We start from the raw sequence: 13,694 nt of genomic DNA, 5'->3' as shown, positions 1-13,694 counted from the left end.
CCTAAAACTTAAAGTGTAATAATAATAATAATAAAAAAGATTAAATCAGCTGAGGATGGTACAGATGCCAAAAACAGTGATGGCAAAAGGATATTTGGTTAGTTGCATATCGTAGGTTAGTTATTTGGCCCAATAAATGTTTGTTAACCTACTGGTGGCCAGAAGAAGAGAGAGAAGGTGGAATAGAAGACAAAAAGTGAGGAAAGATAAAGTGATCTAGTAAAATTGAAGAGCTGGAGTTTGAGATTCAAGGTCAAATTTGGGGATGATGGGGATGGAAAATGAAATTGAAAAATAGTTTTATACCCTAGGGTAAAATGTCACACCCTACAAATGCACCCCTTATAAATACTTGTTGTTAATGTCATTGCTATTAAACTCTGTTTATGGCTGTTTTGTTTCTAATATTCATTTTTAAAATAAATATTTCAATTATGAAATAGACTGTAAACCCACTGTTCACAGATTAATCCTATAGTATGTATGACATCTATCATTGCTAATGATTAAATAAAGCAAATTCATAACAAATTTTATCTCTGATAAAACATAATTATTGCATATTGAATATGAAATCAAAATCAAATTAGTTTCAGTTTGGAGGGAGGACAATCCGACTGTGAACTCACCATGCAACCTTGGACTACATGTCCTTGTCTGTAAACACAGGGGGCTGAGTCAGGTGACTTCAAAGTCTCTTCTAGTTCTAATTTGATTGTAAGTTGCATATGCATATTGGCAATGTGAATTACTGACCAATCACACTTGTGTTTCAATATATGGCTTGGATCCAGTGTTCTTGATGTAAAGTTCTTAGGAATTCTTAGTGACTAATTCCTGGGGTGATTAACTTCTCTCACTCACAGGGAATTCATCTAAAGGTACCCCACAATAAGTACATGGCAGAGCCTGCAAGTTTGCTCCCAGTCCTTGGAAAAAATCTTCCTGCTTCTTATAGATCCACGTTTAATAGCTTCAACACAGCAAACTCAATAGCTCTCTTCTGAATTCCAGAAATCCTCCTTTCACAGTTATAGGAAGACAGACTCTTGAGAAACACCAAAACAATCTTGTGGACAATAACACTATTTTTTTTGGAGCAAAGGACTGTGGGACCTGTGATGGTCCCTGCCATGTCCATGGTCAGCTGTCCACCTCGACCGAACCTCAACCAAAGAGGCTTTGCCCTCACTCTCCCCTCCAGACTCACCCTCCTCATCCACTGCATGAAACAGAGGTTTGGGTCTTAAAGCCACCCTCCTTACTCCACCCAAGTACTCTTCTTGGCTTATGTTTCTTTGATAACCAAAGCTGAATGCCTTCCTTCCTCTGTGTAGGTTCTTCATCGGTATTATTTCTTGTGCCTCTTGCTTCTGAAGTGACCCTATCCGAGAGAGTGCGCTGAACATGATGGATGGGGATCCTGCATCACTGCTGTCATCATCTAGGAAAACATCATGGCAAGAAGGGGAAAGAACAAGACTTAAGATCAGAGTTAAGACTTAATATCCACATGGCAGGAACTCAGAGTGAAGCAAAGCTCTTCCTGAGGTTTCAGCTCTACACTCAACTTTCTTATCAGCACAATTTTTCCTTCTCGAGGACACTGCCCCAAGCAGATGGGAGGACAGAAGCTATAAGTGCAGTGTCATAAATAAATAGAAATGCATGCAAAATGGTGTATCAAGCCAGTCTCCCCAGGTAAGTAAGGTAGTGTCTTTCTACAGAATCAGATCAGTTGGCCATAGACATAAACCATGGGACACAAAGATGCTTGGTCTTGTCCAAAGCCAATGCTACACACAAGGCTATGTGGTGCAGCCATCTGAAAGTAGTTGCTCTTATCTTGGTTTGCTTTTTAATCAGTGGTTACCAGAAAGCATAACATCTGAGTTCCAATCCTTTGATATAGAAAAAGTCAATCCTGGAGAAAGGGGTATAGAAGGGAGCCACAGCAGAGACAAGGGCGTGACCGGATGCCCTCCTTTCAGAGGACTAAGCAGGTGACAGACTGTGACCGGCACTTGATGAGAACTTCCCTTTCCTGATAATTTACTATATGCCTGTCACTGTGCTAATCCTTTTATATATATCATGCCATTGAATCCTCATAGCGGCCCTTTTGGGTGAGTAAAGTTATGAATCTCACAGGTAAAGTGGCTGAGGTTTCACGAGGTTAAGCAATGCTCAATATCATAAGCTGGTGAATATGGGACCAGAGTTTGAGCAGAGCCTACCCAGCTTCAAATCCACTTCTTACCATCAGGTCTCCTTGCTGTCTTACATGTGTATCCACATGTAAGAGGGAGGGCTACCTCATGAGAGGGGAGCCAGCAGCTGTCTATGCAATGTCCCCTCTTAGATTCTCTTCCAGACCCCTAACCCATGCCTAGGACATTGCCTTGTCCCCACTTCAATGTGCAAACATCTTCAAAGGAATATTTCTCACATATATCATTTACTCTCACTTCCTCAAAGTCTTAGCCTTATAAATTTATTTTCCCTTTAAAAATTCTCCTAAGAATTTAGGTATTTTCTAGAAAAAATTAGCCGGGCATGGTGGCGGGCGCCTGTAGTCCCAGCTACTCGGGAGGGTGAGGCAGGAGAATGGCGTGAACCTGGGAGGCAGAGCTTGCAGTGAGCCGAGATCGCGCCACTGCACTCCAGCTTGGGCGACAGAGCAATACTCCATCTCAAAAAAAAAAAAAAAAAGAATTTAGGTATTTTCAGACATTTATATTTAAATCTGAAAGCCATGTTCTTTCTCTCATTCTCCCTCCTAAAAAAAAAAAAAACAAAAACTCCATATCTAGAATGAATATGCCCAAAGATTTACACTTGAAAAAATGTATTTAGAATGTGGGACACCTGAAAATCTTAAAATATCCTGTTCAATAATGTTTTTCTAAAATGTGACCAAATTATACTAAGAAGCTAACTTGGAAATTGGGCAAAGGAGACCAACTTCTTTCAATAAAGAAAACATTAATTAATATATCTATATATCTGTCCATTTTTTTTCCTTGACTCTCCTTTAACATGTGCTCTACAACAAGGCCTGGGACCAGTCCCTCTGGATCCTTGGTGCTTGAAGCACTAGCTAAGGAAACAATGGCCTGGAGGCTTCTGTCCCCAAACCTTGTTCTTTCACTCCAACCTTTCCTGTTGAGTGCTCCAACAGTGGACAGACCCTGGTCACTGTTTCGGTTTCGTAACCACCCTCTGGGTTATTTTACAGTGAACTCCAAGCTCTAGGAAGAGGCATGGGTATGTGACTTGCAAAGTTTCACTTGGCTTAGAGCTGCCCAAAATTGAAGGAAGAAGTTGGCTGGAAAGCAGAAGGCAGAAAAAGGAAGAGTGAGGACTGTGTTTTGTCCTTTTCGCATAACTCTCCTCCACATGGGCACCCAGGCAGTGCAGTTCCAGGCAGAGCAGTGGATACTTTGGCAACAAAATCTGAGTATCTGTTCTTTTACCTCCTACCTGACCAACAGCCTTAACTTCTGGATATGGGCACCCTGGCATGAAAGGAGAAATAAGGAAGGTGCTTCTGCTCAGCACAGGGTGGGTCCCAACACACAGAGGATGAACTACCTGATGCAGGATACACTGTTCAGACACCCAGACTCGGAGTGCAACCCTCCCCACCTCCACATTTTTTAAACTTGTGGTAAAATATACATAACATAAAATTGACCATTTTAACCATTTTTTCATCTAACTATAAATAAGTGTACAGTTCATTGCATAAAGTGCATTCACATTGTCGTGTTACCATCACCACCATTCATCTCCAGAGCTTTTTCATCGGCCTTGATGCACATGGATTCTAAGCAGCCTCGGGTCATATAAGAGGTTTCCAGTCAAGACCTCTCTACTTATAACACCAAGTGAGCCCTAAAGGCAAAAGAGCCCTAGAAGAGCATGTGAAGTCCCCCAAACCAGCATGGAGCTCCAAGACATCCAGAACAAGAAAAGTCCTGACCCTGGAGGGCAAGGGGAGAGCTAGGAAAGAAAGCATTCTCCAAGTTTCAGGCGGGTTAGCCAGGGACTGCTTGCCTGCAGAGCATGACTCTCCACTGTCTCCCCTAGATCCCCTCCAGCCATTCTCCTGGTGCAGAAAGACTTTGGGTTTGGAGAGAAGAATTCCAATGATCAATTGTGCTTGGCTACACATTGAGGACTATCTCAGACTTATCCTGATCACCATTATAATCCTTTTCAAATGTATCATGGTTTATTATTTTTCATAAATCATAACCACAGAAATTACAAATTATTCACAGTATAGTTAATTCCAAGCAAGCCAGAAATGAGTCTGCATAAATAAGCATAAGTTTCCATGACAAATAAGAACAAGTGTATAAAATCCTGCAGACATATGACCCATTAACATACTGCAGAGCACTGATTTCCCATCTTTAAAACTTATTAAAGAAAACTGCTAACATAAGTGCTATTTCATTACTTTTCCCTCAGATTTCTAGTTTAACTACTCTCTTTGTTCACCTAGATGAAATTTAGAACCAGTCGAGTATATTTGAAAGAAAAGAAATCATTAGGACTAACAGTTCATTCCAAGTCTGAATTCATTCACGTAGAACTGACATAGTGAAGCGTTGTCTTTCTTTCCAAGAACATCTGTATTTACCCATGTCAAGCCTTCTTTAAGTCCCTAAGTAATAGTAATAATGACTAGTATTTCTTGCACATCTACTTGGTTCCAGGCTCTGTTCTAGCAGCTTTATGTACCTGTTCATATGTATATCCTGCATGTATGAGACTGGCTTCACATCAGGACAATACAATTGCATATGGAGGGAACCAATATTATCCTCTTTATAGAACAGAAATGACAGTGTGGAGAAGTAGAATTTTATTTTTGTTTCATATAGATCCTGTCTATTTTTTCCTGGCATTTTATGGCTTTGACTGAAAGTGTGACTGAGATATCCTTTAGTGAGGACATCCATTAAAAGGCTAGGATCCTGTGACCTATTTATTAGTCTAGTGAATAATGTATGTATGTTTCCAAATGTTAAACAGCTCTCAAATTCTGGAATAAACCCCACTTTGCAAGGTGTATTGTACTTTTAATGTTCTGCTGTATTTTGTTTATAATGCTTATTTAAGATTTGTTCATTAGTGCTCAAATGAATCTGCTCCATGGTCATCTCCTGCTACCATAGGTATGCAGTATTGATGCTCATCTCTTAAGAAACAGCTGTCCTCCAGGCGTGGTGGCTCACACCTATAATCCTAGCATGTTAGGAGGCAAGGCAGGAGGATCCCTTGTGCCCGGGAGTTACAGATCAGCCTGGGCAACATAGGGAGACCCTGTCCCTTTTTAATTTTTTTTTCTAAAAAAATTTAAATTAAAAAAAAAGAAAGAACTGTGACACTTTCTTGTTTTCTCACTCAAATAACAAAAATAGTGCCAGGTTATTTGTACCAGGAAGATTGTTTAAAAAAATTAAACTACTGGCAAGACTCAGTGGCTCACGCCTGTAATCCCAACACTTTGGGAGGCTGAGGCCGGGGGATAACCTGAGGTCAGGAGTTCAAGACTAGCCTGGCCAACATGGTGAAACCCCGTCTCTACTGAAAATACAAAAATTGGCCAGGTGTGGTTGCACATGCCTGTAATTCCAGCTACTCAGGAGGCTGAGCCAGAAGAATCGCTTGAACTCAAGAGGCAGAGGTTGCAGTGAGCCGAGATCGCTCCACTGCATTCCAGCCGGGGTGACAGAGAGATACTCATCTCAAAAAAATAAAAAAATCATTGGCAACATATAGGAGAGAAAATGGATGATATCCTTGTTATATAGGGTTCTTCAAATTCATCTCAAGAAAATCAACAACCAAATAGAAAAAAACAAAACAAAACAAAACAAAACAAAAAACGAGCAAAGGCAGGAACAGAAAACTTCACCCCAAGAAATATCATTGTTTCCAAAATGTGAAAGATATTCAACTTCACTAAAAATCAAAGAGATTCATATGAAAATTAAATCTGGCATATAAATTTTATGCTACCATATCACAGATTACTCAAAAGTTTGACAACAGCCCAGTGGTATTAGGAAAAGATCATTCTTACAGACTGTTGTTGTGAGGGCAAATTAGTGATATAATCTTTTGTGATGGCATTTTGACAATATATGTAAAAATTTAAATCTATATGAATTTGACCTCAAAATTTTACCTCCAGGAAAATATACTAAGGGAATAATTGCTTATTTGTGAAAATACCAATCACTAGTGGTCCAGAGTCCTTAATATGTATCATTATTATGTCCTTAATATGTATCATATATTAAAAGCTGATAATACCTGAAGTATTTATTAATTAGGAATTAGCTTAATAAGCTTTGGTACATGCATATAACTATTATTAACTCATTAAAATTAGTATTAGATCCACATCTATTGACATGGAAACCTATGTACAACATTTGTTCAGTGAACTAGGCAATTTATAAAGATTGCAAAACAACGACTATACTTTGCTTTTATGTATAATATGATGCAATGTTTTTGTGATTTTTTTGTGGAAGGAGGTGTCAGTATGGGTAGTGTGGGATCAGGCAGGTATAGGAAGAATTCTAGAAGGGTGCTCACCAAAACATTCTATGGTGATTATACCTTGGCATTAGGGTTGCAAATGCTTTTAACTTTCTTTTTTATGCTTTTCTCCACTGAATGATTTTGATTTTGTATCAAGTATGTTTTTAAATCAGAAAAAATTTTCATTTTGAGGTAATTACATATACTCCTTAAAGATTAAATACTAAAATCCTTTATGTTTAGTTTACTTGAATTTCCAACATGATTTTAACACTTAAAAATTAGGAAAATAAAAATAGATAACATGGCATATTACATATATTATGTCACCTTTTGCTAATAGCAAATCATTTTATACACATATAAAAATAGTAACTTTGCTTTTATTAGAATAATAAAGTTTCAATAATTCTAAGAATTCCACTTAATAATTAAATATTAAATGGAAAACATTTAATCAGTAAATCTGGTGAAATCATTTTAGTGACATTAAACCAGCTTTGGAGAACTCTGCTCATGTTTAAATGGTGGGTGAATATTAGAACTTCAATGAAACACCCCTTTCACATTTCTTCAAGATGAGATCAAATTATGACCTTTGGGCTCTATCTGGCCTACTTCCTCTTTGTGTATGGCCTGTCAGCTACAAATGGTTAGTACATTTTTAAGGGGCTGAAAAAAGTTAAAAGAAGATAATATTTCATGATAAGTAAAAATTATATGAAATTCAAATTTCAGTGTTCATAAACAAAGTTCTGAGTTTCATCTATAAAAGAAGTTGTTTTCTTCTTTTTCTTATCATGTAAGTAACCTACATAATGTTCTTAATGCTGCCTCTTGGCCCACACCCCCAGATATTTACCATCTGACTCTACAGAAAAGCAGCAGAGCAGCCAGGTGTGCAGCTTACCTGAGAACTCAGCAGCCCCTGTGTCTCTTCCCGCAGACTGAGGATTCCCGTAGGGGAAAGAGAGGTAGCGGATATTCTTGGTGCCAGCCTGTGGGTAGCAAGTAGAAAGAAAAAGCAGAATAAGCTGTCTCAATTAAGAGCTTTACATGGCAAATAAAGGGAAGGGCCAGACACTGTGGCTCACGCCTGTAATCCCAGCACTTTGGGAGGCAGAAGAGGGCAGATCACCTGAGGTCAGGAGTTCAAAACCTGCCTGGCCAACATGGTGAAACCTTGTCTCTACTAAAAATACAAAAATTAGCAGGGCGTGGTGTTAGGCGCCTGTAATCCCAGCTACTCAGGAGGCTGAGGCAGGAGAATCGCATGAACCCGGGAGGCAGAGATTACAGTGAGCTGAGATCACGCCACTCACTGCATTCCAGTCTGGGTGACAGGGCGAGACTCCGTCTCAAAACTAATAAAATAAAATAAGGGGAAGAACACAGACCTGTTCTGTGGCATCTTGTTTGGATTACTGGCTTTTAGTTTTTTGTTTTGAGAAAGCAGAACACGCCAGTCTCCAATATGTATTTCCTTTCCCTCTCATGATAAAATAGACCATTAGCAACCTTTCAGTTACTCTCATATCCCCACTGTGGTTAGGTTTGAGATTACGGTCTGCTTCTCACCCAGCCTCCATCCAAATTGCCAGTAAGACTGGTTTGTTATGGCCTCCAATGGGAAGACTGCAGGAACAGAGTGGCTGATGTGAAGGTGAGCCCAGGAGTCTTGGTAACAACCAATCCCTTCCTATACCTTCTTGGGAGAGAAGTAAGCATCCTGGGGTCAGAGGGTCTGGTCCAGACCCAGACCCCATGGTGACCAGGTACTGACCATGAGGACTGAAGGGCATGGTCAGTACCTGGTCACCATAAGGTCTGGGTCTGGACTCACAGCACATCAATTGCGTTGCAGTCCCTGACCCACTGTGGAGGGAAGCACCCTGTGGGCAGATGCCTTGGGGCCCTAAACCCAGAGAAAAAGGTTGCTCTGGTGTCCTACACTCTTGCTTTAGTATCTCTCAGGTAACAAGGTGGGGTTTGTTTGTTTAAACATCGATGGTCATGCATGTGAGATCCTGTACAGGAACAGGCTCAGCAGGTGAGAAACACTTGCAGACTGTAGGAATGTCCCAGTCCCCAGCCCCAATGTACCGGCTTTCCCCAGGGCAGGCTGTGGCCTTTCCTTATGCTCTCTCTTAAGGTGTTCTGGCGGCGGATCAGAATCTCTTTAGCCTGCTTTTCACTTGTTTGGGGTTTGAGGTTGTATTTGTTGTAGGACAGGGTCTGCAGAGAAAATGGAATGTCAAATACGTAAGGACTCCTCCATACAACTTTCAGCCAAGGAAGCCATGGAAACATCAGGAACCTAAGACCAGGAGAACAGGTGAGCACCTTGGAGGTCAGCTAAGCATTTGCCTTGATTACGAATGAACAAGCCTCAACCCCAAGAAGAAAAGTCTATGACCCCAGGTCACTGCTCTCAGGGTGGACCTGTGGCTGGAGCCTCTGCCTTCTGCTCTAATCCTTACAGAGGTCCTTCTCTTAGTTACCCACAGACTTGGCCTGCCCCATACATACACTTTCCTTTCCAGGTCATATTTTTGATGCCAGGCCAGTGAACTTAATAAGAAAGGAAAATAACAAAACTAAACTACTTTGGGAATTTCCATAGAGTTGTTGTTTTTTAATTTTGCCAATTAAGGATACCTACACACACACACACACACACACACACACACACACACACAATTTCTATCACCATTATCATCAATTCAGAAAGTCTCTTAACCAAAGTCACAGGAAGAACATAATTTGAGATTTAAAAAAAGAGTCCTTCAAATTGAATCAATTTAGCTTTATGAGAATTTCTTCCTTGTCCTTTCCCCCAGACCAATGGAAATTGTCATGGACCCTAGGCCAACATTAGTCAGTCCTCAGATAGATGTTTGCAAAATGCTGAACTGAAATTTCTTCTCCCTCTTGGTGGTCACTATAGGTCCACTATAGGTGGACACAAATGCTCAGTTTGCCAGGGGTCAGTAGGTGACACACTGTGTGCACTAATAAACCACAAAGTCCTGGTGGATGACAGGATCTGGACAGCAGGGGCTCTCCCTCCCAAGTGATGGATGCTGTGATAGGGATAGTCAGTTCCACTTCAATAGAGAAAATGCTCTATGTGCCAGGTGCTATGGAAGGCACTGGATTAAATAAGTGAGTAAATTAGAATTACAGCCTTCAAAAGGCTTACAGTTTCCTGGAGAAGTCAAATCAATAGGGATAAGATGCTATGCGTGCAGCTAAGTGATAAGATTCTGGGATCATCAGGGGTCATAGAGTACAGGCTAATGGCACTTCATCCGGTCTTGGATGGGAAAGGTTCAGTGTACTGAGATAAGTCTTGAAAGATGAGTGAGTGTTATCCTGGGAATAAATTCCAGGAAGAGAAAACACATGAGCTAAGACATCAGCTGGTAACCACCTTGGAGGTGAGAGAACAGTCAGAGGCTGTGCTGGAAAAGAGCCAGGAATGAGTCTGTTACCACAAAAGAATGGGGTACTTCATTCAAAGTGTGTGAGAGGTGAGACTGGAGGGGCATGAAGGGGCTGGGGCCAGGCCACAGGCAGCCTGCCAAGGAGTAGAGGCTCCATTTTTCAGGTTATGTGTTTTTTAGGTGGGTGCACACACTCCAAAAAGTGCCAAAAAATGCCCCACAGGGAGAGAAAGAAAATACTGATACTTCTATTTCTATTGATTTTTATCCAAACAAAACAGATTAAGCTCTATTAGTACTTAATATATGAATTTATAGTGGGCCCTCACTCAGTCCATACATGAGACGGTCAAGTCAACAAGGGATTGACAATGGCATCCTCATCGGTTTCACCGGCTTGCAGTTCATTGTTCGTGTTTCAGTATATGTGCATCCAGTGAAGTAGATTTGTGGTTTCCATTAGCTATTAACTAAAGTAACCCTCACAAAATAGATAATTGTACAAAAATAGTGTAGTAAAGAAGGTGTAAACTGGACTGCCAAGGTGGCTCACACCTGTAATCCTAGCACTTCAGGAGGCCAAGACAAGTGGATCACTGAGCCCAGGAGTTTGAGACCAACCTGAGCAACGTGACCAAACCCTATCTCTACAAAAAATACAAAAAAAAAAAAAATAGTTGGGTGTGGTGGTGTGAACCTGCGGTCCTAGCTACTCAGGAAGCTGAGGTGGGAGGGTCGCTTGAGTCTAGAAGGTCAAAGCCACAGTCAGCCATGATCATGCCACCACACTCTAGCCTGGGTGACAGAGTGACAGTGACAACTGTCTCCAATGGAAAAGAAAAGGAGGCATAAACTGAAGGCCAAGGGAACAATGAGGGAATGGTAAATCCAACTTTCTCCTTCTCCCAATGGGAGCTCTTTATTGTCCACTTTTGGCAAATTAACAGATCTGACAAGAATTTGCCCCAAAAAGTTGAATTTTGAAGACATTTTGAAATATGAATTCTTGTCTATCATTAGTAATGATAACTTCAACCTATGTGCATTTGAATATGTTGAAATATTAAAAAATGGTAACATGACACTCTTGTGAAAAATAACACAAGAATTAGGAATATAGAGACAAAATTTTACAATTGTTTATCAATTTTAAAATCACACAAAACTGAATTCAGTGTGTGTGTGTGTGTGTGTGTGTGTGTGTTTGTATACATACAATGTATTGCTAGTAGGATTTCCTACACCTACACTTGGGAGGAGGCTGCACTTTATAAGGAACACTTGGACATTTGGCTTCCTATTTCACCTCCCATAACCTCCCGTGACCAACGTGCTTCTCTATTTTGCCTATCTGCAGGGAGCATAGAAGGCTCTATGCATATAATGTCCATGCAAGTGTCTTCCCTCCTCTCCCTCCATTTCTGTGTTATAGTGGAGCTTGCATTTCCCACTGGACCTTGAGCCCTAAAGGAGAATGAACTTTGTCTTATTCAGTGCGGTGCTCCTGATGCCCGGCGCATTCTAGATGTGTATTGACTATTCGCTGAAGGAAACCGAAATTGCTCTCTTCCTTTGAAAGTACGTAGAAATTCTGAGAGTGATCTGATTATCCAGGCTACTCGGGAATCACCCATCAATCTGTGACCTATCCTGGAGATCTGGGCTGAAGCCAGTTTCTTCTCTTCTAAGTTTAGTAATAGTGTTTCTCAATCTCCATTCCCACTGTGTTTCAGAGAGCTTCCTCTGTGGTTGTCCTACCAGGAACCTCCAGAAGTGAGTCCCTTAAGTTTTCCACCCATGAAGATTCTGTCCTGGGTGTACTGAGTCGAAGGACATCAAACAGAATTGGCTGGAGTCCTCCTAGGAGCAACAGAACCAGCAGGGCCAGCTCAGTTTCGGATCAACTGTGCATTAGGGTCGCCCAGAGTCAAACTCTACATTCATCCTGGTCCTGCTCTGAGGTAAATCCCGATGCCCAGGATGGCCTCTTTCAAGATGTGAACAGTGAGAAATGCCCTGGCTACCAGGCCTGCATCTATCACCCAGGCTAGAGAGTGCAGGATGGCTAATGTACACCCCTTGTGACATTCCTCAAAAATGTAGATTGTCTGCTAGAAACAGAGTAAATGTATAATTGTCCTGAGTTGCATTTTCAGGTAGACTTTTCCTTCAAGAGATCAAGAGGACCGCGGTGGAAGACAGAATTCTTATGACCTTTGTAAAGCTGAGTAAGGAAAGGAAGACGGGAAGGGTAGGACTGGTGAGTTTGACTTATGGAGTAAGCAAAGTAGAGTCAAAAAGCCACCTCATAGGCTTATAACTGCCCTCTGTTTATCAATGGTGTTTTCCCTATTTGGCTCCCAAGGTCGTCAGCAATAAACTTTTTAAATGGAAAGAGGCCTTTGTGCTTTAATTTGAGGGCAATGAGGAAGGGAGGTGCTGTATAGCTTAGAAAGTAGAACACGGGAAAGCAGAATGAGCAGGATATTTACTAAAAGAGACAAAAGGGTGCTATCTTGGAAACTGCATCCTAGGAAGAAAAGAAAGGATGAGCAGTTGACCTTATTTTAGACTGGATTAGAGTCCTAGGATCTCCGTCTCCGTTTCTAGACCTTTCCCTAAACTTGGCCTTCATCCACATAGGGAAAAGGCTGAGTACCAGGTACCCTATGGGCTCTGGCTCTCACTAAGCTAGCCACATTTTTCAAACCAGGAAGTTGTTATCTATTATTTATCTAAGGCAGGATGTGATAGTCTTACTGAAACAGTTTCACTTGGAATGATTTGAAAGCCGTGGAATTTACTCTAAGCACACTACCATTAGTGCTGACCTGTATTCCTCCAGCTGGTGCAGAGCCTTTCACTGACACATTCCTCTTAATCATTGACCTTTGAGTTGAAACAGGAGACCAGAAAACATTCACTTTCATTGGATTATATAAGTCCAGAGTCATGAAAAGAGCACTGGGTGGGTGGGTAGAAAACCTGTGTTCTTAACCTGGATTTGTTTTGTAACCTTGAACAAGTCAGATAACCAACTCCACTGACTTCAGCATCTTCTCTTTGAAAATGGGGAGCTTTGCCTAGGTGATTTTGTTTTAGTTTCATTAAGACTATGATCAACGACACAGTCACAAAACCAAAGGCCCTCAAAATGAATTCATTTCTAATCACACCCAAGTACTAGGATTAAAATGGATGATCAAATCCTCAAACTTGAAAAAACTTCTCATTATATGACTTCGTTAGATAACTAATTAGATGGAATATTATTTAACTAAGTCAAAGTTTCAGAAAGATTCATCCACTGTCCTCAGAAATCTTCTTAGTATGCACTTTGGACCAGGTCCCAAGGACTAGTAGAGATTTCATACCTAGTTCCAAAATAGAGAAATAAGATGTCTCCTTTTATTCAGGCATTTATTCATTATAAATTATAGTTTCAATATTGTAACCTAAACTATCTCAACTTTCTCATCTTTACTGTAGTCAATACAATTGGGACAACTGCACTGTGATCAGCATCCTGGTGCCATCTTTGTTCTGTGGTGTGGTGGATGAGCTTCTCTGCAGAGAGACCTGCTAGTTCTGGAAAGCACCAGGCTGCAGGGCTAGGGCAGCCTGCCCCCTAGAGACGGTAACTAGATTTGCATTTCTTTTTATGCCACAGGTGCCAATTTT

General features: G+C 40.9%; 1 protein-coding gene across 1 annotated transcript in view; it reads right to left on the bottom strand.

Annotated features, from left to right (window-relative positions):
• Window positions 1–1,085: 1,085 nt before the first annotated feature.
• Window positions 1,086–13,694, bottom strand: part of SLC9A4 (solute carrier family 9 member A4) — a 58,986-nt gene continuing 46,377 nt past the window's right edge. The window contains exons 10-12 of the mRNA XM_054476324.1: window positions 8,671–8,802; window positions 7,478–7,565; window positions 1,086–1,444 (exon numbers count right to left, since the gene is read on the bottom strand). Of these exons, the coding sequence (XP_054332299.1) occupies window positions 1,086–1,444; window positions 7,478–7,565; window positions 8,671–8,802 (579 nt within the window). The remainder of the gene's footprint in view (window positions 1,445–7,477; window positions 7,566–8,670; window positions 8,803–13,694) is intronic.

The sequence above is a fragment of the Pongo pygmaeus genome, chromosome 12 (genome assembly GCF_028885625.2).
Source record: "Pongo pygmaeus isolate AG05252 chromosome 12, NHGRI_mPonPyg2-v2.0_pri, whole genome shotgun sequence".
Classification (NCBI taxonomy): domain Eukaryota; kingdom Metazoa; phylum Chordata; class Mammalia; order Primates; family Hominidae; genus Pongo; species Pongo pygmaeus.
Note: the sequence above shows the minus strand (reverse complement) of the source record. Positions and strands in the feature narration are given on the sequence as shown.